The sequence below is a fragment of the Nannospalax galili genome, unplaced genomic scaffold, assembly GCF_000622305.1.
Source record: "Nannospalax galili isolate Female #2095 unplaced genomic scaffold, S.galili_v1.0 scaffold436, whole genome shotgun sequence".
NCBI classification, from domain to species: domain Eukaryota; kingdom Metazoa; phylum Chordata; class Mammalia; order Rodentia; family Spalacidae; genus Nannospalax; species Nannospalax galili.
Genome location: NW_008337921.1, coordinates 820,956 through 847,204, shown reverse-complemented (window position 1 = coordinate 847,204; position 26,249 = coordinate 820,956). Strand labels below are relative to the sequence as shown.

General features: G+C 53.1%; 2 protein-coding genes across 5 annotated transcripts in view; one reads left to right on the top strand and one right to left on the bottom strand.

Moving 5' to 3' along the window:
• The window catches only part of Sorcs2 (sortilin related VPS10 domain containing receptor 2), a 412,336-nt gene extending 408,606 nt beyond the window's left edge, over positions 1-3,730 (top strand). For both annotated transcript variants that reach the window (XM_008832857.3, XM_029563427.1), the window contains exon 27: positions 1,584-3,730. In XM_008832857.3, the coding sequence (XP_008831079.1) occupies positions 1,584-1,648 (65 nt within the window). In that variant the 3' untranslated portion in view covers positions 1,649-3,730. The remainder of the gene's footprint in view (positions 1-1,583) is intronic.
• Positions 3,731-13,637: 9,907 nt separating this feature from the next.
• Afap1 (actin filament associated protein 1) overlaps positions 13,638-26,249 on the bottom strand; it is a 135,132-nt gene continuing 122,520 nt past the window's right edge. For all 3 annotated transcript variants that reach the window (XM_029563425.1, XM_008832854.2, XM_029563426.1), the window contains 4 exons: positions 23,682-23,846; positions 22,339-22,529; positions 20,055-20,219; positions 13,638-18,156 (listed from right to left, as the gene is read on the bottom strand). In XM_029563425.1, the coding sequence (XP_029419285.1) occupies positions 18,130-18,156; positions 20,055-20,219; positions 22,339-22,529; positions 23,682-23,846 (548 nt within the window). In that variant the 3' untranslated portion in view covers positions 13,638-18,129. The remainder of the gene's footprint in view (positions 18,157-20,054; positions 20,220-22,338; positions 22,530-23,681; positions 23,847-26,249) is intronic.

Sequence of the window (26,249 nt, the reverse complement as noted above, 5' to 3'; positions counted from 1 at the left end):
AGAATTTGCGTTGTCTCCAAGGTGACATTCATTCCTGCTGCGTGTACGGCTACGGTGCCCTGTCCCACCCAAAAGCAACAACGTCCACATGCCATTTCCTCTGAGTTGTGCCTGTTCAGCTGGAATTATCTTCTAGGCCTCCTGGCCTGTGGTTCTGCTCCACACAGGCCTGCCCATGCCCCTTTTATGGTGGTGGGCACTGCTGCCTGCCCACCCTAAGTGGCTGTGGGGTATCCAGAAAAAATATGGCACGCAAGGCTTCATTGAGGCCAGCTGTCATGGCACATAAAGATGACAGTGTCCTGGTCTGTTGGTCCTCAGAGCTGTGTAGGACAGAAGTGACATCCCTCACCTTGGGAATTATTGAGAGTGAGCCTCAGCAAGGTCTACAGTCACCCAGAGCCACACAGCTCTCAGTGACTGACCTTGGATCCTGACCAGCTCAGACCCCAAAGTCTGCATCCTCCGGGCCTCCAAATTCTAGGAACACTCTCCCCAGTCCTTCCAACCACTCAAAGTCCACTGTCGTTTCCTGCATCTGCCAGCCCAAGCGTTCTCTTCAGAGGACATACCTACAGCCTCAGGGATTGTAACGACACTGTGACTTAAGGGGTACATGGAAGGTCCTAGGCTCATCACTCCTGGTCACTGTCTAACCCCTGAAGCAGCTAGTGTTGCAATGTCTGCAGAGGGGCAGCCGAAACTCGGCCTCTGAGTCACTCATGTAATCAGGGGGAGTGTGTGCACAGCCCTGTGCCCTGATACCCCAAGCTCAGAAGATCTGTCCACTGCTCAGGTCCACACTGACCCTCTATAGCCAGACCTCTCCCCTCAGGCAGGCAGGTCACAGCCTCTGCCAGGAGGGTGTGGGGATCTCAGGAAGACAGGAATCTGTCTCCTCTGAGAAGCCCCTAGTGCAAGAATACTGTTAATAAGAGTTCCTTAGCATGGGGCCAGGCACTGCCCATGACAGTCCTGCCCAGGCCCTAGTGACCCTGATGTCAGGGTGACTAATCAGAGCCAGCGAAGCAGAGGTCCTGATGGAGTGTCACATCAATGGTTAGGCAGATCCCACATCCCGTCTCTGCAGCCTGGACCCACCCAGTGCCATCTGCTTTAGACACATGACAAGGCAGGGAGACAGGCTCTGTGGAGCAGCTCTGGCCCAGGCCCAGTTCCCTAGTCTCATACTGGAGACCCCACAGGACACCTGATTAAGCTATCTCTGATGGTCACTATGCCCCTTCTTTCCCATACACCACAGCGTTCTCTCTCAGGAGGGAGCGGAGCCTCAGTCCCTCCTGTGCCCCCTTAATGCCGATGCCTGGGGTGGCCCTCATACAGGTCAGTGGGCACCTCACCACACAGCCCTTGGGACACTGATTGTGTTGGCACCTGGTACACCCTCCTGTTATCGCTTAGGACACTGGAGACCCCACTCCTACCCTGAACCAAGCACAGGCAAAGGGAACTTCATGGTAGCCACTGCATGTTGGTTCCATGTGCTGCTGAGGCCACCTGTGTCCCTGTGTGACCTGTTTCCCACTGTCCTCACCAGTGAGCGGTGCTCTTCTGTTCCCTAGGCAACCACTCAGGCGTGGTCCTGAGCATCAACTCTCGGGAGATGCATAGCTACCTGGTGAGCTGATCGTGCCGGCTGGCCAGGACACTCTTCTCCTGTTTCCCCCGGGGAGGGCACAGGACCATGTGTGGCTGGAACGACAACCCCTGAGACCTGCGGAAAGGCCGCCTCCTCTAGCTGTCCCCACTCAGAGGATAGACACTTCTCCCTGTCAGCCCCGGCTGGCCCCTGGGATGTTGGGGCAGCCGACTTCTGACCAGCCTGGACACAGGCCTGTGGTGCCACACAAAGTCCCCACGCCTGACTTGGGCATCAGTGTCGTGGCCCCACACATGCTGCCTGCCCTGGTCGCTCCAACTTCTCATTGCAGCTCAGGCTGACTTCTCCCAACTGGGGCTGGTCCAGCCCAAGCCTGGGATGCGCCTCCAAGGCCCGCCTGCTCCAGAGTGGCAGATCTGCTCGGCCCCACCCTAGAGCCCCTGCCCTGAAGCCCCCGCCCCTGCCTAGAACCCCAAAGCCAGGAAGCCTGTGGGCCAGACCTGCCCTGTACCACCCTCCAGGTAGCCACCCTTTCCAATGCAGATGGTGTAAATACCTGCCCAGGTAGACATTTGAGTTTGGGGGCACTTTCCTTTAACTTTGTTTTCAAGACCAGACAGTAGCTTTCTAAGTTCTGTCAGAGCACCACTCTGAGAACCCCTTTTTCAAGATGCCCAAGGCAGGGTACAGAGGAACAAAGATCTCTGGGGGGACAGGAAGGGAAGGGAACTATACATGTAGTTCCTGTTCCCGCCAGCAGGCGATGCCCTCCTACAGCCCCTAGGCTGTAAGTTTCTGCCTCCAACCAGGTCTGGGCCCTGGGAGAGGCCAGAGGCCCCAGAAAGGCACCACAGCCCAGTACATCAGGCTCTCTGGGTTTCCTTACGGCCTGAGAAACCCACATCGAGCCAAGCAGATGTGTAAGAACACAGCTGAAGGGCCGTCACAATGGTTCCTCCTGGGGAAGGGAACCCAGGGAAGGGTGGCCTTTTCAAGGTTGCAGAAAGACAGCAGCAGAGGTGGCCCCGGAGCCAGCGCTCTGCCTTTCCCATGCCCAGAGTCAGGGACCCAGAGCAGGTCGACTGCTGTGAGCAACACAGTTCACCTTTTGCCTTGAAACTGAAGTCAGTACCCTCCGATCCCCCCCACCTCTTTCCTCCATCCACTCTCCATATCTAGCCCTCTGCTGGCCTACCAGAGCCCAGGCTGGCCCAGGGTAAGGTCTGAGTGTGCCCATCATGCTGGTTGGTGCACCCACCAGTTTTCCCTGGGGAAGAAATGTGGCCTGCATAGTCCATGTCTTCACACAGGGCTGCTCCAGTCCTCCCTCTGTCAGGGTATCCAGACAGTCATGTTCTGGATAGGACAACAGAGCAAGGCTGCTGTGTGTGGCACAAGGCTGGCCTGTGGGGTATCCCAGTCACAACCCATTCTTCTTGCTGTTACCCACTGGGGCTCAGGATTCCTTCAGAAGTGGTCCTGTAGGCCATCGTCCTTCCAGAGGCTGGAAACAGGAGCCTACAGTACAGGCTGGGACACCCCGAGCCTTCTGCCACTGCCCCACCTGCCTCCTTACATTCTCAGAAGACACCAAGGCAGAGACCTGTGTCCCCAAACCCCTGCACTCAGTGTCACACACCGTGATGCTCACACACCACACAGTCCCCGCCAGGTCCATGGCCGGCACAGACCCCCACTTCCACTCACCAGTGCCCGGGGCACCGTGTGTAGCTCTCTGCCTTCTGTGTTAACTCGGCGTGATTTCTGCAGACGTTCAGGTAGCTTTTCCCTAGTTATCTGTGCTCCCCTGGTATTTTATGTTATTTCTATTAAGAACATTTGGGGCATATAGACCCAAGAGCCTCCCCCACGCTCCTCTCCATAATCGCAGATGGCGATAGCAGGCGTGTGGTTTGCCTGGTTATCAGCTAAGGCGCCCTGCATTGCACAGCCAGGGACAAAGGCCACCATGGAGAGGCCAGATGCCACCTGCTTGGGGTCTTACATGTCACTTCACTGGGCCGTGTGCATACCTGGAAAACGGGCAGAGCAGAAACGATGTATTCTTTCTATTTTTCCTTTTTAAAAACCAATAAATCATTTGTGATGCTTTTAACAAAGATTAAATATGATTAGCTTTTGCCTTATTATATAGTTTTTGATGTTTACTTAAACCACACACACCATACATGGCAAAAACCACACACTACATAGACACCCACACATCAGCATACTACACCAAATACATCACACACCAAGAACATCATACTACACACCCAAAGTCTCTCACACACTACATAAGCACATATGTGTTATCACATACGTGCCACACAGTTGCCCCTAACAGTGTGGCTGCAGAACTGTGTCGCTGATGCTGGGAAGGTTCAGGACATTGAGCTTTGAAGTGATACTGTCCCCATCAGTCCATCCCCGTGAGCCCATCTGTCTCACAGCAGCATTTAGGGAACCAGAAGCCTCAACCAACGTGTTGAGAGCTGGGTACACCATGCCTGGCACCTCACCTCCCAAGCCCGGCAGACCTGACTGTGGCCTCTGAATAGATAGGTGAGGCCCATCCTCATTTCCCACAGTGCTGCCTGCTGTGGACAGCGCATTTCCCAAGGCAGAGGGCCCTCGATTGTGTGAAACACAATCATTTCCTGACTGGAGAGATGGCTCAGCAGTTAGGAGCACTGCCTGTTGTGGCAGAGGACCTGGGTTCGAGTACCAGCACCCATATGGTGGCTAACAGTCCATAACTCCAGTTCCAGGGGATCTGACGCACTCTTCTGACCTCCCTCCTGGGTACAGCAGTGCCCCCATCCTCCAGGCATTGCATGACACAGGTGTACTTATACACATGAAGACAATACGCTCATACACATTAAAACAACAAACTTCCTACTCTCCCCTTAGGTAAGAGACAGGGAAAGAGGGGGACAGAGGAAGAGAGAAGAGAGCTAATGAGATATGAACAGGGAAGAGAGAGGGATGGGGGGGCAAGAGGGAGGGTGGCTTCCCAAGGCATTTGTGGAGGAAGTGGAGTTGGACTTGCCCCCAGAGCTCCAGAGTGAGCAGCCCTGATGCCAGTGCTGGCCAGGAGGCCCCTCAAACAGCCCTTACCACTGTATCGCAGGACTTTCTATGAAACCAACTTGCTTTCCCAGGCATGGAAGACGGCAGCTCTGTGTCCCACTCCCAGTGCCGTGTCTGAGCAGTGCCCCCCATCCTCCAGGCTGAGTCCCAAGTGTCAGCAAGGATGGTGCCTGGGTGGGAATAAAATAGGTCAAGGGAGGCGTGGCAGGCACACACAGTTGCCTTACTTTGCTGGGCCTCAAGACTCTTCAGTCTGAAGAGTACAGACTGGTTTTCCAGATCAGTCTTTCAAAACTCTCTCCAAGCCTCAAGTGACTTTGACCTTGAGTCACCTCCCTGCCAGGCTAGAGTGGGACCAGGATGAGACCAAAGTCCTGACCTTGAAGGTGACTCCAGGCTGGGAGAGGGGGAGATGACCGCAGTTAACAGGGAGGTCAGAGGACATTGGTACACTTAGCAGATCCCCAAGAAGGGGCCGGCTTCAGTCCTAGAGCCGTTATTTCTACAGCTCATGCTGTGAGCCCTTTGAAAGATGCTCAGAGTCAGTTCTCAGGAGCCTGGTAATACCAGCAACCGCCTCCACGGGTACATGTAGAAAGTCAGGCACAGGGTCCCTGCTAGAGGATGAGAAAAGCATCTCTAGACACCTGGGCTACAATGCTTACGGTCACCATTCGCCGGCACAGGGCAAAGCCTCTGTATCACTGTGACAGGTGGAGACTAGACCAGAGCTGATCATTATTCAGACCCCACTGGCCAGCCCTGCCCTGTCTGACAGGAGGAGCTGACGCTTGTCTACTGTGCCACCTTCTGCCGCTGTCCCTCCTCCTGGGTACAACTGATGGAAATGTTACAGGTAATCACAGCCTGCCAGCACACACCCCAGGACCACACTGCCTTCCTTAGCCCTGTCCACTCCCTCCTGATCACTTCACAGGCCCTCTCATCTCCACCCCAGGTGCCCAGGGTTCAGGCACCACAAACCCTCCTGCCCAGCTCTAGTTGTGCTCCCGAGTCCTGGCTAGGGTCACCAGCAGTGCATGGTGATTGTAGAGGGGCAAGATGTGAAGAAAGGGACTCTGGGGGGGGGAAGCCCCTCTGGGGGGGCCTTCATCGTGGTGGCACGTGGACCCCTGTGCCAGTCAAGCTCCTATGAGAATTAAGAGGTGCTCATCCCCTCTGTGGATGTCTGCCATCCCCCGGCCCCTCACCAGGTTTGCTAGTCATAGAGGGACTTTGGCTGCAGGAACAGCCACTAAGCTTGGCCACGTCCAGTGATATTCAGTGGTGATGTTACCTTTTCATGGTACTGATGTGTGCCCTCATCTCCTGGAGCCAGGTGGACACTGATGAGATTATTGTTCATCACAGACAACCCAGCCATGGCAGGCCCAGACCCGGCATGCCCACGGCACTTGGCACAGTCCAGGACTTGCTGGCTCAGCACCCAGGCCAACAGCACTGTTGACAGCCTGCAGCTGGTGTCATTATGGCCCAAATGTTCAGCTCCACTAATGACCCACCCAGGATTTTGGCTCAAGAGATGGTATTGAGCTACACTGACAGTTGCGTAGTGACAGGGGTGATAGTGATCCATCCACCATGACAGCCCAGCGTCAGTCATGTGCCAAGTCCAGTGCTGGACATGTCCCATGGTCTGGCAACAGCTCTGAAGCAGATGCAAAAGCTCAGTGGAGGGGGACCCTGAGTCAAGACGCTAGGTGGGTCTCAGAATGCTCAGCTGCCCGTGGCCACAGTGACACCTCTGCCTGGCCACAGTAGTAAGGATCAGTGTGACACACAATGATTCTCATTCTCTCAACAGAGCACCGAACACTCAAAGTGAAGCAGTTTAATTTACAATCTTGTAAAGTCAGCTTAGAGAAAAGGCAAAAATGTCTGGCGTGCCAATTTGGTGCAAAATAGTGGTTTTGAAATTCCTAATCCCATTTCCCTGGCCCCCGAATCCCTCATAGGCTGAGTTCTCCAGCAGGTACAATCTTTACTAGCTGTCCTAGCTTGCATTCTTTTTTAAAATTTTATTTATTTGCTTAACATTTTAGTGTGTATGTGTGTGTATGAGTGTATTGCCTGCATATATGTAAGTGTACCTGTGCTGTGCAATGCCCAAGGAGGTCAGAAGAAAGCATCAAATTCCCCTGCAACTGGAATTAAGTATAGTTGTTAGCTACCATGTGGGTGCTGGGAATCGAACCTGGATCCTCTGCAAGAGCAGTCAATGCTCTTAACCACTGAGCCATCTCTCTACCCCACCCGCCTCCCACTTCTTTGCTTTCTATTGCTGTGATAAAAACACTGCCCAAAACCAACTTGGGGAGGAAAGGGTTATTTTATCTTACATCTTCCAGGTTCATCACAGAGGGAAGTCAGGGCAGGAGCACAGAGCAGGAGCTAGAGCACAGGCCATGGAGGAACGCTGCTTACTGGCTTGCTCCCCTGGCCCCTGCTCAGCCTGCTTTCTTAAATAACATGGTACAACCGGCCTAGGGGTGGCACGTGCTGGGCCCTCCCACATCACTTAAGAAAATGCCCCACAGATGTGACCACAGGCCAATTCAATGGAGGAAATTCCTCAGTTGAGGGTCCCTCCACCCAGGTGTGTCAAGTTGACAACTGAAACTCTCCAGCACAATTGGCCCCTTGTCAACATGACACAAACACATCACTATTAAACCACCAGCTTTCCTTTTTTAGTCCCAAGATCTAATTTATATTAATATTACAACACAAAACAGTACAAATTCAAAAGTCTCACAGTCCTTAAAATTTCACTTTAAAAGTTCAAGTCTTTTAAAAGTCTTTTAACTATGGGTTCCTGTAAAATCCAAAACAAGTTAAATACTGTCTATTTCAAAAGGGAAGAATCAGGCACACTTAAAACCCAAGACCAGCCAAGTAGCTCAAGGCTGGACATCTGGGATTCACTCACGATCTTCTGGGCTCCAAAGGGCTTGGGCAGCTCCACCTCTCCGACTCTGCCGTCCACAGCACACGCAGCTTGTCTGGTAGGCTCAGGTTGGCTCCATTGCCCTTGCTGGTCGTCCCATGGTCCTGGCCATCTCCAATATGCTGGGATCTCTATTGCAACTGAGGTTGCACATTCACCAATGGCCTCTTCTGGCCTGACATGATGATGCCAAGCCTCAGATCCTCTCCATGACCCCTTCATGCCTTCAAAACCAGTAACATGCAGAAGACTCTTACATATCACCAAGTCCTGCTTCCAGCTTGAGATAGCCTTGGGTGCCCTCTGGACCAGTTTCAGTGTGCTGACCCATGCTTTCCAGAAGATTTTCCCTTGATGGATGATGCTGGTCTCTTATTACTCATAGCTGATTTTCAGTCCCAGCTAACCAGCATCAGTTGTCCAAGTAAAGCACAAAAGGTTTCACTTCAAAAAATTCTTAATTCAACACAAACAGCCTTGAAGGGTTTTTTGCTTCCCTTTGAAGGCTCACAAGCCAGGCCTCTATCATCTACATCTCTTTCAGCATTTCTAAGCTTTACAGCAGCAGCTCACTAACTCTGAGCACTTTTCCAGCCCCAAGCTCCAAAAACTTCCACAATCTTCCTAAACACATATTGTCAGGTCCAACACAGCAGTACCCCGTGATCCTGGTATCGACTTTTGTCCAAGTTTGCTTTCTATTGCTGTGATAAAAACACTGCCCAAAACCAACATCACCCAGGTCACTGAGAGAAGTCACGGCAGGAGCTCAGGAAGGAACCTGGAGCACAGACCACGGAAGAACTCTGCTTACTGGTTTGCTCCCCTGGCCGGTGCTCAGTCTGCTTTCTTATACAACCAAGGATCACCTGCCCTCGGATGGCACTGCCCACAGTGGGATGGACCCTCCCGTATCACTCAGCAATCAGGAAAATGCCCCACAGACATGGCCACAGGTCAATTCAATGATGGAAATTCCTTTATTGAGGGTCCCTCCACCCAGGTGTGTCAAGTTGACAACTGAATCCAGCACACTGGTCTAGCACAGCCCCACCCCAAATTCCCCATTCCCCTGTGGCTCAAGAGTCCTTCCTTTTCTGATACGTGGGCTTAGTCACACAGCAGACCCTCCACAACTTTTCAACCCTGGGATGAACTGAGCATGCCTTGACATTAGGTGCCAGCTGCCACTAGGGAAGACAGGAGTCTCTGGCTTGTCTGTGGCTCCCTAATGAACTCCAAATGCACCTCACACTGAAAAATGGACCATAGTGATTTTACTTCTTACATCTGTGAGACTGGGAGAGATCAGAGCGCCCAGGCTGAGGACAAGGTCAGAGAGGGACATGGTACCACAGATCCTCGTGTCACTCAGGGTCAAGAGGAGAAGCTGGATGACAGGAAAGGAAGCCACCAGTCACCTGAGGAGCCTGAGCTACGTGGCTGGAATGAACGCAAGGACAGCCAGGCTGGGGGGTATGCTCTGAGGATGCGGGCACCAGGACTTAATGCTGGGTGAAGAGAGACGTCACTCAGTGCTGTTTGGGGTCTGAAACCATGACGGGAGGCATCTAGGCACTGAGCGGGGGCCAGGCAGAAGGAGCTCCAGAGGACATGAAGGTAGAGGTGGGATGCAAGTGCAGGAGCCCCAGAAGCATCTGTGGGCCTTATGGAGCTCCTGTAGAGAGGGCAGCATCCAGCTGAGTCAGGACATGGCATCCGGGAGAGACGAGAGGTGGCACCTGTGGAGAAGCTGCGTTGGCGAATGGGACAAAACAGGTCTTCAGGGGACTGTAAGGACAAACTGTCTAAAGCTGAGTGAAGAGCGCCAGGCCTAGGATTCACTTTCCAGAAGTTTCCTGAGGCCTAGGAGAGAACTGCACAGCAGCAGGGGCATGTGAGGCTGGGGGAGGGGAGGGGTCCCTTGAGGGCGGCAGGGAGCCAATCAGCAGCTGATGCAGGAGAGGGAGGCAGTGACAGGGACACAGCCCAGGGCATGAGTAGCATCCAAGCAGAGAAGCAAAACGCAGACGCCCAGCTCGGGCAGCAGTAGGCGGTGGCAGGCCGGTGCCATGTGTTCCCAGGAAAGTCAGAAGTGAGGCGGGGTGGGAATGAGGGGAAGGAGGCCATGGAGGAGGCTGTGAAAGGAGGAGGTGTGAGACTGTTAACGGAGGAGAAAACGAATCATAGAACAAGTAGGACAAAGTGAAACAGAGGGTCCCAGTGGAGACTTGGGCCACAGAGAGGAAGGACATTTGCACATAGCTGTTTCTTCTAACCGTAATCCACTGATTGGGTGCAGGGGTAGGTACATGTCTTCAGGTAAAAAGGCTGCAGCACCTCTTGACTCAGCATCTTCCTCTTCATAACATCTAGAGGCTTTGATCAGGTCACATGGCCAACCAATGGCCAACCAAGAAGGAAGCTCAGTGTTAAGGACCGTGTCCCATCCCAGCACCACCCCATCAGCTGGGACACAGGAACACAGCTTTGAACAGAGAAGAGGCCAGATGCCCAGAGCACCCACAGACGAATGCCACCAGGGTCATGGAATCTAGCACAGGTGACAAGCAGAGATGTGGCCTCAAGGAGTGTGCCCGCACCACACTGGGCCAGCACTGTTAGCACTGTTGCAGGCTGGGATGGCCTGGACCACAGAAGGCCAGTGCTAGCATGGGGCTCACATGACCGCACCTCAGTTCTCGGGTTCTGGAGGTGGACTGTGGTGTCCAGGCAGTTTACCTCCAGAGTAAACTGCCCTCTGCCAACCCTTTGGGTTATGGCATGACGACCAGACCTTGCTCCTTGGCAACCCAACGGGTGGTGTGCCATGAGTGTAACAGCATTATGTCTGCCAGAATGCTGAGATAAACATCCCCAGAGACTGTGAGAGCTGACCAGATTATCTAGACCTGGGGCCAGGCAAGAATGGCAGGGTCATAAAGGGATGACTCCTTCCAAGCCAAAACAACTTGCTCACAGCATCTTTATTGAAGTTGGATCATAGAAAGACAGTGCCAGATTATTGGTATACCCAGCTTGAAGAGCTGCTACGTTTATGTGCATGAGTGCAGTGTTTCACATCAGGGGTAAAGAGGTGTTTCTGAAGATGTGGCCACAGTCACCCTGCATCTGTCCTGTCTGGGGTGGTGACCCTAACCCCTACAATTCTATTACATTGCTTCCCTCCCCTCCCTCCGTCCCTCCGTCCCTCCCGCCCTCCATTCCTTTTTCTTGTGTATGGGCATAGGCCATGGCATGCATGTGGAGGTTGGGGGACGACCTTTGGGAGTTGTTTTCTCCTTCCACCTGGCTTAGACGGGGCATCTTCTCTTGCAGAAAAGCATGTAACTCACGGTCTTCAGTCCCCCACACCCTCTGTGCTGACCACCTCTTCCCATGCCACCGCATTCCTGCCCCAGGGCTACACACTGTGGTCCCCTCTGCCTGTGTTCCATGTAATGTCTGACCACAGCATAGCCTCTGGATGTCCATTTTTTGGCCATGTTGACCCCTGTCCCTAGAAGGCCATCTCCATGGGGAAGCAATAGCCCTGACCAACACTTGGAGATGCTCCAGGGCTAGAGCTGTGCTGCTGGGAAGGCGTTGGGATGTTTGCTGCAAAGTACACACAGGTCCCCGGTCCTCACTGTCATGTCTAATTCACTGTGTGTCCAGACACAATGATACCCAAACCAGTGCCCGGAACCTCCGGGGGGTAGAAGGACAAGGGAAGGGATGGGCCCCGTGACTTGGGATCAGTGAGGTGGTGCCCTCAACTCTTGTTTATGGATCTCACAGTCCTTTGCAGCAACCACCAAGGGATGCCCCACCCCACCCCCCAGCCCAGAACCACTGACTTCATGCCTGGGGCTTTTGAAAGACAGGAGGTCCCAGCTCTTCCACACCAGCTCGTTACAGTTCCCAGAAAGGGCAGGGTGGGGACTCGGGCCACCTGAAGAGGCCCAGATGGTCAGGAGCCAGGAGTGTGAGGGGCAAATGTCACTGCAGGGGAGGTGGGGTGGCAGGCTCAGGACTGGGTGGCTGAGACACTACTGTGGGCTCTGGTGTCTCCCTGTGTGGCGGCCACTGCCACTGCCCTGAGAATGACCAGGGTAGTGTCCTGGGAGGCAGTCAGGTGTGGGCTCTGGACTGGCCAGTCTGTACACGAAGGGTTACTAGCTGTTGCTAGCAACAGAATGGGCCTGGGGAAGGCCACCCTTCAGTCCAGCTAGACAGTTCGACCCTGGGAGCAGACCCCTAGAGGTGAGGTAGCCACCCCAGGAAGGAAGCATTCAGTTCTACTTTGCCGGGTGTCCCCACCTCTGGGGAGGCTTGTGGGGAGGCTCATGGGGAGCACCCTCCATGTTCCTGAACACCCCCCCGCCCACTCCAAGCTCATGAGAAGTGCACATCTGCCCCCCGCCACTGACTCCACTCCAGCAGTTTCCTACCTGTTTTTGACTACCTTCCCATGACGAGATGGCTGCTTTAACAGCCTCATAAGCTTGATGAAGTCTCTCTCATAAACTTTCTGAGTCACACATTTTTCCTGTTTCCCATGGAGGCCCCTGATGTACATCTGACAGGCTGTGTGTGAGTGGCCCATAGATCATTATTCAGAGGATGAGCATCCTGGGGGGCTCTGTGGCCTTAGAACACCCAGGCAGGTGCTCAGTTATTCTGTTTTAAATGACACTAAAGAGGTCCTTGTTTCTCTGAACACTAGGACTCAACCTGCATTCCAAACCCAGAGGCATCTCTTAAAATCTGAGCATCAGGATTCAGTGGCCAGCCCTGGAGGAAGGAAGGGCAGAGTGGGCTCTGCCTTCTCAGATCTGGGGAGACCTGGTTCAGATGACCCCACAAGCCAAGTGCCCGTGAAGAGACTCACAGCTGCTCTGGAGTCCTGGTCCCGCCTCTAGACCCAGTGCAGTGAGACGCTCCTTCACTGTGGTGACCTGTTGGGCTCCGTCCAGAACTGTAGCTAGCGGCTAGTGTGGGCCCCCAGGTTTACCCATGTCCCTGGGTGCCACAGACACACCCCTCACCACAGCCTCTGGGTGCTCAGACCTGGGGGCTCTTGATGCAGATGTCCTTGCACCCTCTAGGCCCAGTAGATCCCAACTCAGCTTCTCCTCAGTGTCACATCTGTCACCACCATGCTGCTCCTCATCTAGGGGTCTTGCTCCAGCTCCACTGTGTCAGCTGAGGTCGCTTACAAAGGTGAGGTCCTAAAGTGGCTGGAAACTGCGCCCACACCCTAGGATGGTTTGACTCTGCCCTGCTGCCTGCTGCCCAGGCAGTCAGCTGCCCTGCCCCTGTGGAAGCCCCATGCGCCTAGACAGAAGTCTTGAAGGCACCCACCCTTCTCTGCAGGATGAGCCCTCTCCAGCCTGTTCCGACTTACCGCACAGCTCCCTGTGCCCTGCTCAGTCACACTCAGATGCCCACGTTTGCCCCCACCCTCTTTACCTCTCCTCTTTACCTCAGACTGCCTTCCCGGCCTCTTTTCTTGTTGAACTATTTAAATACCATTGCCTAGCTCAAGTAAACCCGCATACCTCTCAAAACCCTACCAAATGGCCTCAAAGCTAGCCGCCCCTTCTAAGATTCCAGAAATCGCCATGTGGCCCTCCACTGGAGAAGTGCGTCTACTCTGTTGGTCTTGGTCTTGCTTTGTTAGCTTCAGAGCAGGCACCTGGGGTCTGTTCCTGTATCTAGCGCCTGGCAGAGCCTGGCGGTGGGGAGGCTGTGACCACATCCCTTGGGTAGAATGCTCAGTTCTTCACACCAAAAATCAACCAAGGGTCCTCCATGGCAGGGGGTCCCACAAGTACCCTGCCCTCCCCTCTTCACCTGTGATCTGCCCCTCCCCCCATCCAGTGACCTCTGCTTCCCTGGGAAGTGAGGACTCAGGCAAGTCTTGGTCTGCACTGTGAGCCAGGAGGATTTGAGGCCAGGCTGCACCGGACAGTTTTATTAATACACGAATGAGTCACGCCAAACGGCGCCAGTCGATGGACTACACAGTTACAACAGTAGAAAAATCAGTTTGTAAAGCAGAAGTCGGGTGAAGCTACTACAAAATGGGGTAAATGGGCTGAAACTAGGACTTTTTTCATTGCAAGTCTCTTTGCATAAAAATTTTTACTTTATGAATTAAATACATTAAGCAACACAGTCAAAATATATTTACAGTCATTTTCAATGGCCACTACCAACATAATTAATTAAAAAAATTGTCTTTTCTTTGCCTGCTTCTTTCAAAGAGAATTTAAATAGGACTTTAGTTTTTAAAAAATATAATAAGGAAATAATTACATTCATAACATGAAAACATCTTACAACTTAGAGCCACAGTCGATTAATTCTGAAAATCTAGGATATGAAAATTGGTGTTAAAATGTAAAGTGAACCCTTTTTGTTAGAAAATCAATTAAAAAGATGATCTTATTGAAAATACCTTTGGTCCCTAAGAATTATGAGCTGAAGATCCCACTTTGAAAGCACAATCTGATGTGCAGGGAAGCTGGTCTCCAGACTGAAATGGTGTTCCTTCCCTCCTCACAGACGGAGCACCAGCCAGTGAGGCCCTCAGGGCTGAGGCGCAGGCTTCTCTTTGCCAGCCACACACAGCTGCTCTGGGCCGCTTCCTCGGCCGAGCTGTGTGCACATGGCAGCAGAGTTTTATTTTCATTTTCAGTTTATTTCACAGTATGAACCCAGTCCTCTATGAGGTCAGAAATAAAACAGTTGGAAAAGGACCCAAACATTTAATTACCGCTTTAAAACTATGTCATGAATTTGAAACTGGCTTAATTATTTTAGAAGAAACAAAACAAAACAAGAAATTTAACAGTTAATGGACCCTGGGGGAGTTCGGTCTGCTGGTGGGGGTGGGTGGAGGGCTCACCTGGCTGGGTGTGTGCAGAGTATAGATGCAGTGTCTGCTGCAGGGGAGGCCTATCCCTTGTCTGTGGGAGGAGGGGCTGGGAACCCCCCTGCTGCTGCCTGCCCTGGGGCGCTGCCCTGAGAGCCTGCAGGGACAGAGGACAAATTCCTATCTCCCATTTGCTGAGGGCTCCAAAGCTGTGCTTCTGGGTAATGCTGTGGACATGGGTGCTCTGCCCTCAGTCCCAAACCCAGCCCTGGCCTCCAACCCGTGGGAACCTGCATGTGAACGCCAAAGGGGGCCTAGTGGAGTCCCCACATAGGGAAGTTTCTCCTCCAGTGGCCTCCAGGCCAGGCAGGGACGTTGCTTTTTGAAGCAGAGGTTGTAAAAGTGACAGCTCTTCAGCTGTCAGCATGGGTTTGGTGACACAGACACCGAAAAGCAACTCGGGGCCAGTGGGACAGATGAAAGGCCAGCACCAAAGTACACACAGGGGGTGAGAGCCTGACACACGAGGCCAGGGAGCAGTCACCTGTGAGTCTAAAGAAAGGATTCTGGAAGATTCTGTGTATGGTGAACCCACGTCCAGCTGACAGGCCATTCTGACGTCTGGGATGACCTGGGCCAACTATGCTGGTCACCTTGCAAGGACACTGGTACATGAGGCTGTGTGATAGTCACACCCGTGCCCAAGCTGGGGACCATGGTAGCAGCCTCCTGACCAGCACAACAATTTCTATGCAAAGGATTGGTTAGTGAACTAACAAAAATAGAAGGAATTGTGAAAATTGATGACATCTCACCAAATTATGGACAAAAGTGAACCCTGTAGAACACTGTGGCCTCAGAGATACATAGACCCAAAAAGGCAGGCTACCTCACCGGACACAAGCAAAGTCACCCTCTCCCTGGGGCCTCATCTCCATGTGGCCAGCAGCCACTGTTACAGTGAAGGGCAGCACTTCAAAAGGAAGCAGTGCTCTGCTGGTACTGGACCACAGTCAGGGCAAGGGACTGGTGTACCCAACCTGCAAGCTTGCAAGGGGGCTGGCCCAGCTCTTTACCCACTGGGTGCCATACAAAGCGAGACTGTGGTGCTGGCGGCTGGGGTCACACCTGTGATTCCGAGAGGGTCATGGAATGAGAAGGTCAGAATTCCGACAGGACGTCTTATGGGTGTCCGATATGTACAGATATAAATTAAAACCATATTTATTGAACATATACAAATAAATAACTTATTTTGAAGTAAATGCTTTAAACTGGCTTTCTGATCAAATCTAAAAACACCAAGGGGAACAGGACAGCGGAGCCCTGCGTCAGGAGCTTGCCTTCCCCGGGACACACTTTAAACGGCTTGGCAGGACTTACAGGCTCCAGAGCAGATGCGCCTCCTTAGAGACTTAACATGAGTGGATTCTTAACACAAATATGAATGCCAGAAGCCTGTGTCCTGGTGGGACAAGCTCCCCAAACTTTGGAGTCATCGTGTGCCAAATGCAGCTTATTCCACAATGACACCCCCTCTGATGAGCATGGCACTCTGCTAACACACTCCCTGCTCATTACAGACATCCCTCTACGCTGGCTGGGACTGGACCTCAGGTTGGGCATGTCCTCCTTTTGGGAGGAAAGCCTGGCTTGGTTCTGTGATCAGAAGAGCCAGGAGCCCTGCTCTGAGAGACCCTATCTAACCTGAAGGCAACAGAAACTACAGCAGGTCAAACTCTCCTCCCTTTTCAGAACATTAATGTCACGTGATATGATGTGGTCACAGCTCCCATGATGATGCAAGGGGCTCCTGCTGCTACACAAACAGGCTGCTGTGTGGGGAGGCTGCCTCCCTCCTCTGGGGCCTCTGCACATGGTTTCTTAGTGGAAAGGTAGAACACAGATGCTGGTCTGCAGCTGTCCGTTACTGCCCCCTGGAGGAAGACGCTGCAGGGTGAAGTGTCATCTGACAACTGGTAAGCCAGTCTCCCACAGGTGTTCTGCACTGGTCCAGTTTCGGGGGGGGGGGGGGCTCCAGTTGAGCAGCTTCTGACTACTGGTGTGACGTCCCTGTACACTGGTGATGACCTTGCTGGTAAACCCAAGCAGCCACTGCAGGGCTAGAACACAGAGCACCGACTCCAGCCGTGAGGGCTGCATGGGGAGACTTTCCTGCCCTCTCTTCCTATGTGTGCTGAGTTTCTGGCTGTCGTGGAAAGGCTTGCTCCAAACACAGCATCACCAGCTTCTATGTTTGAGGATGGAGCCCAGTGCCTGTCTTCAGAGATGGCTAATTCCCCCTCACTGCCTGCAGCTCCCCAAAGTGGAGAGGTCTGCATAGCATCCGAGAGCAGGAAGCCAGTCTGTCTGACAGATCCCCAGGGCAGAGGTTATCCCGAGCTGGGGCTGTTTCTTCATATCCTAAGCCTCTGAACTACCCAAGAAGCACTGCTGGGGCAAGTGGGAGAGATGGAAGGAAGCCCGCACGCAGGACAGGACCCATGGCTTCGTCTATACAGGGAGGGAGGTAAGAGATGCTCTGGAAGGCCGTCTCCATCCAAGATGCCCCAGGCCTTACTGTAGATTTAAAAACCTGCTTGTTTCCAAAGGAATTTCTGATCCTACTTGTTAGAGAGTATCCACAGGCAGATGATGACCCAAGTGTCATCCTGTGCATTGCCTGGGCTAAAGAGCTTCTGCCCTGCAAGTAGGGGGAACATTGGGATTTTTGGCCAAGACAGAAAGGGGTGCATGCTAGCCAGGGACTGAAAGCTGCCTCTCAAAAGCAAGACAAATAAGTCATAAAATGGGACTCAGGGCCGTTAAGAAGTCCCTAGATCTAAGCGTGACACATGATGAAAGGGACATTAAAAAAAAAAATGGAAACAAAAATGGTTAAAAAGAAAGGCAGCGTTTCACGTCCTGGTGACAAAAGCATCTGCCCAAAACACAAACCAAAGAAAACCTTAAAAACTGCTTCACAGCATGGTTTCCACACGGCTTCACCTCCGATGACAAGGGGACAGGGGTGGCTTCACCTCCGATGACAAGGGGACAGGGGTGGCTTCACCTCTGATGACAAGGGGACAGGGGTTGGGGGAGTTCATGCTGTGCACACCACCGCCGAAGGCAAAACCCTCTGACAGGGCAATGCTCGATGCCGACATGGGGTGCTGGTTGCACGTGGGGAGGGCGAGGCAGTGAGGCGCAAGCTGCCCTGTCTCCAGGCTTCCAGGGGCTCACAGTCTGTTGCCTGTAGGCTGGTATTGAGCTGAGGCAGTCAGAGATGTGATTGCCCCATTGGCCAGTGGGGACTTCACAACAACTTGTTACCCCTTTTTGTTTCTGCTTTTCAAGAAGTAAATTTAGAACTTAAGTCTTAAAGTAAACTTTTCTAAAGGGCACCATCATACAGTAGAAAGAGCACTCGAGCCAGCAAGGGGTCAGTATCAGACTCAGTCCGAACCTCTGAAGTCATGCTTGGGTCACTTTGGAAGGTATGCGTGTCGCACGTGAGGCTGGTGGTGGTGTGCGGTCTGTCTGGGCGCTGGCCTTCCTCTAGGTCCCATTCTTCAGCTCCCACTCCTGGAGAAAAGGAGAGTTATATCAACCCAGATGGACTGACCCTGGCTGGCACAAGCCGCCATGGCTCAGGAGCCTTTGGGACCCTGTATGGTGTGGGGTTCAGCATGCAGGGTCCCCCTCCAAACAAAAGAAGTATCAAGCACTTCCGCTTCTGACTATCCAGTCAAAGACAGGAACGCACAAGGACCTGGGGGAGAGGCAAGTGGGTAATATGGCCCCTGGGATGCTTATCACCCTGGATGAGGAGGGAACACTGACGATTGTGAGCCTCTAGGACAGTGTCTGAATCTATCTCCGTGGAAGCCCAGAGCAGTCAAGTTCATGGAGACAGAAAGTACCACAGGGGCGGGGGTACGGGGGGGGGGGGGGGGGAGGGAGGAAGGCAGAGCAGGTATTCAGGGACAGGGCCACAGCCTAGGAAGATGAATGAGTTCTGGAAGTGGGTGCAGGTGAGGGACAGCCCTGACCCAGCCAGCTGCCTCAGACATAGTCCCAGCGGCGCCCTGGTGTTCTCTGCTTTCATCAATAACTCCATTAGGGTTTTGTGTCCGCCATATTTGCTGCTGCTGTGCTCTTAGCCATTAATTACACTTGAACTTTTGATTCTAGAAAAGGCAAGAGACTCTTAAATCTAGTCACTATGTCACCAGCTCCATCTTCACTGGGGTCTCTTGGAGTTATTCAACCTGGGGACCCCCTGCTCAAGCCCACTCTGGTGTGGCTGTCAGATGCCAGTTGCAGCAACCTGGGCCATGTCTCTACTGCCAGGAACTGGAGCCAGGAGCAGCTGCTTCTGTCCTGAGCTGTCTAGGTACAGCTGTATCTCACACTGGCCACCCACAGATTTACCATGAAAAGGGGGCAGGGACTAAACACACAAAAGGGTGTCTTTGTCTTAAGGTAGGCCCAGCTTCTTGGCCAGCTTCTCTGGCGGTGAGGAAGCTGTGAGCAGATCCCTGCATAGCCTCCGCTGCCACAGATAAGTGCCTAAGTGTCAGCATCATGCAGTTCCGTTCTAACACAGCTCAGAAAACTACATCCTCTTCAAAGGAGAGGCCAGCTACGGACTAAGAGGGCCTGAGGGATGCAGAGAAAGCCATTAGAATGCCAATGACCTTCCTGAACTCACTCATGGAGCCTTCCATTCTATAACATGATCACTGGGGAGGCACAGACATGGAGAAGCTGGGCAGGCATAACCCTAGCACCCTAGCAGGACAACCTTGGAGTGCGGCACAGGGCTGGCACAGCCTTGTCCTGCACAAGACTAGCCCCCACAAAAGCAGCATGTTTCAAGCCAGTGGAGAAGGGGCTCGGGCTGGCACAGGACACAGCAGAGTCCGGACCACGAAGCCTGGAGATGGCACGGGCTTGGCCTCCAGAATGCAGGGACTCCATCTAGACTCACGTCCTGTCCCCAGGTGGGCACGGCTCCAGCTGCTTTTGTGAAAAGTTCTGACTCTGATAGGCTAGAAATCATGCTTTGAACATTCCTAGGATTTCCATGGCTACCCCCCGACCCAGAGGACCTGACTGCAGGTAGAGGAGGGACCTGGGCCTGTGGCAAGGGTGCTGGGGAGAGCCTAGAGAAAAGTGCCTTCCTGGCTTTTTATCTTTTTTCTATGGAGAATCACAACATTTAAGTGCTAAAAAGGACCTTGGGGTCACCCAGTCCAATCTGTATCCCCTAACAAGCCCAGGGAGGTGGGGTCCACCCACTTCTGAGGTGAACCCAGAGCTCTGGGGATTCAGGCTTCATGGCTATCTTTGAATCTCTGTTCCTGAGGGTGTGTGTGTGTGACCCTGAAAAGCCTTCTCTTGGCACCTCTGACAGGAGGCTGAGCACTAAGCACAGCAGAATTCAGTGTCGGCACCTGTCTCAAGCTGGAGGGACTCACCTTGGCCTTCCGCAGCACATGCCCGCGGCAGGGGGAGCTGCCTGAGGCTGGCTGGCTCTTCTTTAGGACAGCTGCACTGTTCACAGGGAGGGGCCCCTCAGCATCACTAGTGTCACAGCTGGAGATGGGCGAGTTCTCCAGAGTCCGATGCCGGAACACAGGAGACTGTTAATGAGAGGAGAGAAGAGCCCAGCATGAGGGGTGCTTTCTAGCCACTGGCATTTCAGATGGAAAATGGTTTGGTAGAGAAGAGATGGATTTTGGAAGTGGGCAAAACTATCAAGAACCACCACAGGCAGAGCTTGACCCTCAGAGTGCCTTGAGAAGACAGGAGGCGGGGGTGGTCACAGCAGCGGTGGATTCGGGCTCCCATTCCCACTCATCATCTCTTGCCTGTTCACCTACACAATGCTTCCTCAGTTTGCAGACGCTTCCCTAGGCTGTCTGCAGCACAGAGGTTGAGGTCTGGGGCAGAAGCTGCCATTGGACAGTATTATCTTGGTGTCCAGGGACAGCAAGCAGCCCCAGTGACACTGAGGGTTTGTGACCACAAATCCATGGACAAATGACATCAAAGGCCTGTGACCATAGATCCAGGGGCAGAGAGCAATCCCAAGTGACACTGAGGGTCTGTGATCACAGATCCAGGGATAAGCTACCCCAAGTAACACTGAGGATCTGTGACTATGAGCCCAGGGTCAGTGAGCAGCCTTAAGTGACCCTGAGAGTCTGTGACCACGGGTCCAGGGACAACAAGCAGTCACAAGTGTCACTGAGAGTCTGTGACCATGGGTCCAGGGACAGCAAGCAGTCACAAGTGGCACTGAGAGTCTGTGACCACAGGTCCAGGGACAGCAAGCAGTCACAAGTGGCACTGAGGGCCTGTGACCACGGACCCAGGGACAGCAAGCAGTCACAAGTGGCACTGAGGGCCTGTGACCACGGACCCAGGGACAGCAAGCAGTCACAAGTGGCACTGAGGGTCTGTGACCACGGGTCCAGGGACAGCAAGCAGTCACAAGTGGCACTGAGGGTCTGTGACCACGGGTCCGGGGACGGCAAGCAGTCCAAAGCGGCACTGAGGGTCTGTGACCACGGACCCGGGGACGGCAAGCAGTCCAAAGCAGCACTGAGGGTCTGTGACCACGGACCCGGGGACGGCAAGCAGTCCAAAGCGGCACTGAGGGTCTGTGACCACGGACCCGGGACGGCAAGCAGTCCAAAGTGGCACTGAGGGTCTGTAGCCACTTAGAGTACCTTTTCATATACTGGAGAGAGTATAAATGGAACGACTTATCTCTTCAGCTGCCTTGGGCCTGACTTTAGCTCTTCTGTGTAGGATCACAAACTGCTCTTTGAGAAAGCATGGCAGAGGTCTGCCCCCGACCCCCCACCATGGAGACCCCTATTTTAATCCCCATAGTACAAAACACTGAAAAGATGCTCAAGGGGGTGTAGGACGCTGTCTGAGCAGTGCTGGGCTCAGAGCCCCTGTGAGGGCTCCTGACTACAGGTCTCCAATCACAGTGTTTCAACCAGTATAGAGCTTTCTCCTGGAATCTTGAGAGGCAGGGGTGACTGTGGTGGGTGTGATGGCCAAAGCAAAGGCATAATAGGGAGCTGGTCTCTGGAGCAGCCAGGCAGCAGCTGTCTGCACTGGAAGCACCTGTCTAACAAGCTGCTCTTCTGAGGACAAGGTCCAGTCATAATTACAGACACCGCTGCCACTAATGCAGGTAGGTGATGACAACCGAAGTGTGTGAAGGGACCCTCAGGAGACACAGCAGGCGGTGGGCATGGCAGGTTGGGAAGGGAGGCACTAGCAGCCCAGGCCTGAGCCTCCACAGGCTGCGCCTGCTCCTGGCCAGAAGGCAGTTGGGGACAGCTGTAAGTCTCAGCAACTGAGTCAGGTGAGTGTGAAGTCATGGCTCAAGGTGAGAACACAGGGCCAGCAGGTGATTCCCTGTGTCAGTCAGTCAGATCAGGGAACACAGTCAGTGCTCCAGTGACTGCAGGTTCCACAGACCTTGAGTCCCACCGAATCCCAGTTCCTGCCTGGTGAGCAGCAATGTAGTCGGGACCTGGAGAAAAGGCAGAAGAGCTGGCCCGCCACCATCAGACCACGCAGAGGGAGAGTCTCACAACAGCACTGGCCTTAAGATACACTAGTGAATCCAAGAGAGCTCAATGTCACTGTGTCTGAGCCCTCCTCCCCGCAAGGTCATGAGCGAGCTGCCTGAAAGACCACCGAGCACTTTCTGTGCTGAGCTACCAGGGAGCCTACCTGTGGACTTGACGTCCCCGACTTGGGCTCGATGGCCAGCCCCAGGGTGACGCCACCAGCCAGTGCCTTCTTCAGGCTCTCCTTGACCTCGGTCAGCTCCAGCTCCAGGCTCACCCGCTCCGCCTCCCTCTGCTTGCATTCCTCTTCCAGCCGCTTCAGCTTGTCCTCCAGGGCCACCTGGGTCTTCCTGCCTGAAAGCCCAGAGTCACATGGTCATCTCACTGAGGGGCCAACCCCAGTCAGGCTTCCAGCTGACCTCTGCCAGGTCCTGCCCACAAGGATCCAGACCAGCTGCTCCCTGAGGAGTCAGGGCCCTTTCCTAATAGCCTGCTGTGCAGAGAACCCGGGAGTCTCTTTAGAGTCTCTGCAGCCATATTTGCCCCACTAACTTGACAGGGGCAGGTGGAAGCTCCCCTGCTCACTACACACCACCTCCCTCCAGGTCTGAGACTTGGCTGTCCATCCCTACACTGGATGCTCTGCCCAGCCCTTCCTATGGGCCATCCCAGTGGGCCAACCTGCATCTTTCCTCCTGTTCTCTGTCCCCACCCCCCCAAAAGCACTGCCCTGTGCAGCCATCCTACAGGCGCAGCCAGGAAAGGCTTGGGTTCTGGTTAACTGTGTCTTGCCTATGCACCAGCACCAGCGTGGGAGCAGGTCACCTGGAAGCCAGCCTCCCCTCTGGGTTTCCCTGTTCTCTGCACCTGCACCCTCTTCTTCCTCAGCTGCAGAACCCAAGTCTCCAGTGGAGGCTAGTCAGTGTCAGAGGCAAGTGTGAGCATTCCACCACATATCTGGAAGTAGGAAGACACAGCCTGTGTGCCATCAGTCTCCCTACATGGTTACCCTAACAGCCGTACCCTGCTCTTCATCCATCTTTGGGGTCCACTGACATGGCCTTCTCCTCTGGTATCCACACCCATATGCAGCCTGGCTCTCCCTTCTGAGAATGGAGGACTGCTTCTACCCAGACAGAACCCTGTAAAAGCTCAGCCCCACAGCTGCCTTCCTACAGAGAGGCCACTGAGTCATGCCAGGCAAGGACCAGGATCTGCCCAGACCCAGAATTACAGGATTTGCCTTCAGACCTTCTTGGCTCTCAGCACCTGAAGGAAGAATCACTGGAGTCTCACTGTGCAGCTGGGGTCAGGACACAAGCCCTGACAATGGTGGCATCACCCACCACATTGGTGCTACCCTGGGCTCCTCAGCAAGGCCAGCACCCCAGGACACAATGGTAAAATGGCAGCCCCATGGGTTACAGATCTGAGGGGCTGCTGAATGAAATCTAGAACTCCAGCAGACGTAGTCTTGTGGGTCAGTCAGAACCGAGTCTCCCCCACCTGCATTCACTTCGATGGCGGCCCTCAGGTCCTTCCTCTCCTTCCGGAGCTGGGCCAGCCGATTCCGAAGGGCCTCCTTCCTCTTCAGCAGCTCTTCCTCCTTTGACTGTAACCGCTTGGCATCCGCTTCCACCCGGTTCTTACCGTACTTGTACTGATCGGCACCTGAATAAGGAGCACAGAGACTTAGCTCAAGCAGAGGTGGCCGGCTGCCAAGACCTGTGTGCTCAGTTGGCTCCAAAAGTACCACAGAGTCGCTCACTGCTGGTTCAGCAGGGAGAGAAGGGCGTTTGGCGCTAGAGTTCCTGAATACCATGGTCTATACTTTGACAACCAGGGGGATTCTTTTCCTCAAGGAACTCAACTTTCAAATAATTAGTCAACAGGGCTCAAATGAACATTCTGGAACCGGAGGCGGTGTGCTAGTTATTTTGAACTATCAACTTGACAGAACCTAGAATTGCCTTGGAAGAGAGTCCTAATGAGGAATTATTTGGACCAGCTTGGCCTATGGCCATGACTTGAGTATTAATTGAGGTGGGAAGGACCCACCCTGAATGTGGGCAGCACTGGTTCATGGTGGGCCCTGGACTATACAAAAGCAGAGAAAGGTCCCTGAGTATTAGCAGCAAGCGAGCAATAATTCATTAGCTCTCGCTCCCTCTCCTCTCTCTCTCTCCCTCCCTCCCTCCCTCCCCTCAACTGTGGATGTAATAATGCTTTAAATTCCTGCCTTACTTCCCCACAATGGTGGACTGTAACCTGGAGTTGTAAGCCAAATAAACCCTTTCTTCCTAATTTGATTTTTGTCAGGGAACTTGTCTCAGAAATAACAGCAGAGCAGACAGCTGTCCACTCGTGCTAAGAACAACTTCTCAGGACGTGTACGCCTTTCTATTTCAAACCCTCCTCTCCTGCCTGTTCTGTTCTTTCACGCATGCTGCGATGATGGAAGAGTGAAGAGATAACACAGAGGCCTGGAGCCCCACTATGGAGCCCTGCTATGTACATTGGTGCTGCAGGACCTAGAGCAAGTTTCGGTTTCCTCTCCTGTGAATGGGGGTAAGAGCAGGTAATTTACAAGGTGATAGGTAAAAGTAGCCAATGGATGAATTCGGTTGATTGGGAGAAAGCTCCAGGACACAGATAAAACTCCAGCAGAATAGAGTTTATTAGCAAAGGAACACATGGGACAGATTCCCTTCTGGGTGGGGAAAATGTCTGCCCCAGGTCGTGAGCTGGGGTCTTTTATAGGGGGAGGCTTCTGGGGGGGTGCAGAAGGTGGGAAGGTATATGTTTTTTTGAAGTTAGGTGGGGGGAAGTGGGAGAGTGGGACTGTTAAAACCTGCCCTCTTTAGAGATCAAAGGGGAAGCCTTCTGTGTTGGCCAAACAGTAGAGAAAAAGTCTGCTTCTCTTGACTTCAAAGACCAGGGTGCTTATTAACTCAGTTCCCTTTTCTCAGGGGCTAGCAGGTCCTTGAGGCCCTGTTGGTGAGGGGGCAGGGCTATCTGAATCTTTACACAAGTCTGCTATGGAAATTAGGTCAATATTCATGAAGCACTTAAACAACAGCCCAAACGAGTCCTGGATAAATGCTTACTAAATTGAATGAATGAGTGAACAGTGAATGGGGAAGCTAGCTTTGTGGAAAACCCAGATGTCTGGCCACCAGCACACAGCAGTTCACACATATTAAACCCGCATGCCAAGGCCTTGTGTACACGAACCTAAGACATCTATCTGGTGACAAGGTGCCTTGGGCAGAGTGGACATTCTCAGGCAGCCCCACGATAGTCAGAGACCAGTTCCCTAGAGTCCTGCTCACCTGGCTGACAGCAGCTACATCTGGCGCCTGCCCTGAGCCTGGCTCACCACTTCTTGTGACCAACACCATCACCGTATTTGTGAAGGTGTGCACAGTTCCTTCATCCAATCAGCATCCCCTCCATCACCAAAAATATCCCAGGTAGAACATCACGGTTCAGCAGCCCCAGGATGAACAACCAGCCTTGTGAAATCAAAACAATTCCAGAAAAGTCCAGGCCATTCTGTGCAAACATCACTGTCTACATCAGTATGTCCCCCAACACACCTACAGAGGACACAGCCTATGAACTTCCAAACAGTTTGGTCCTCGTGCAATAAACCCCACACAACCTAAATGTGATCAGCTGAATTCAGCAATAACACAAAATGCAATTATCTTTCTCTTTTGTTACCATTAGATGCCACCAAAGTTAATAAAACACATACAGGAGGTCTCACAAGAGGCTTGGATAAACCAATCATTCAATAAAGTGACCCAAGGGCCAAGGAATGCCAGGCAAAAGAGACCCCGTGGGATTTAGATCTTGTTTAACAAGGCTTTTCAGTCCAACTCATCGCTCCACCTCCTGTTCCTCCTTGAATGAGCAGCACACAAATACACCAGGACCTCAGGGAGTGAAGTTACAGAGGGAGGGTCAGAGGAAGTCAGCAGACTCAGCAGTGGTGATGGGGAACCTGGCCTGACAGGCTCCCAGCATGCCCATTTGAAATGCAGGTTGAAAACAGGTATGGACAAGCTT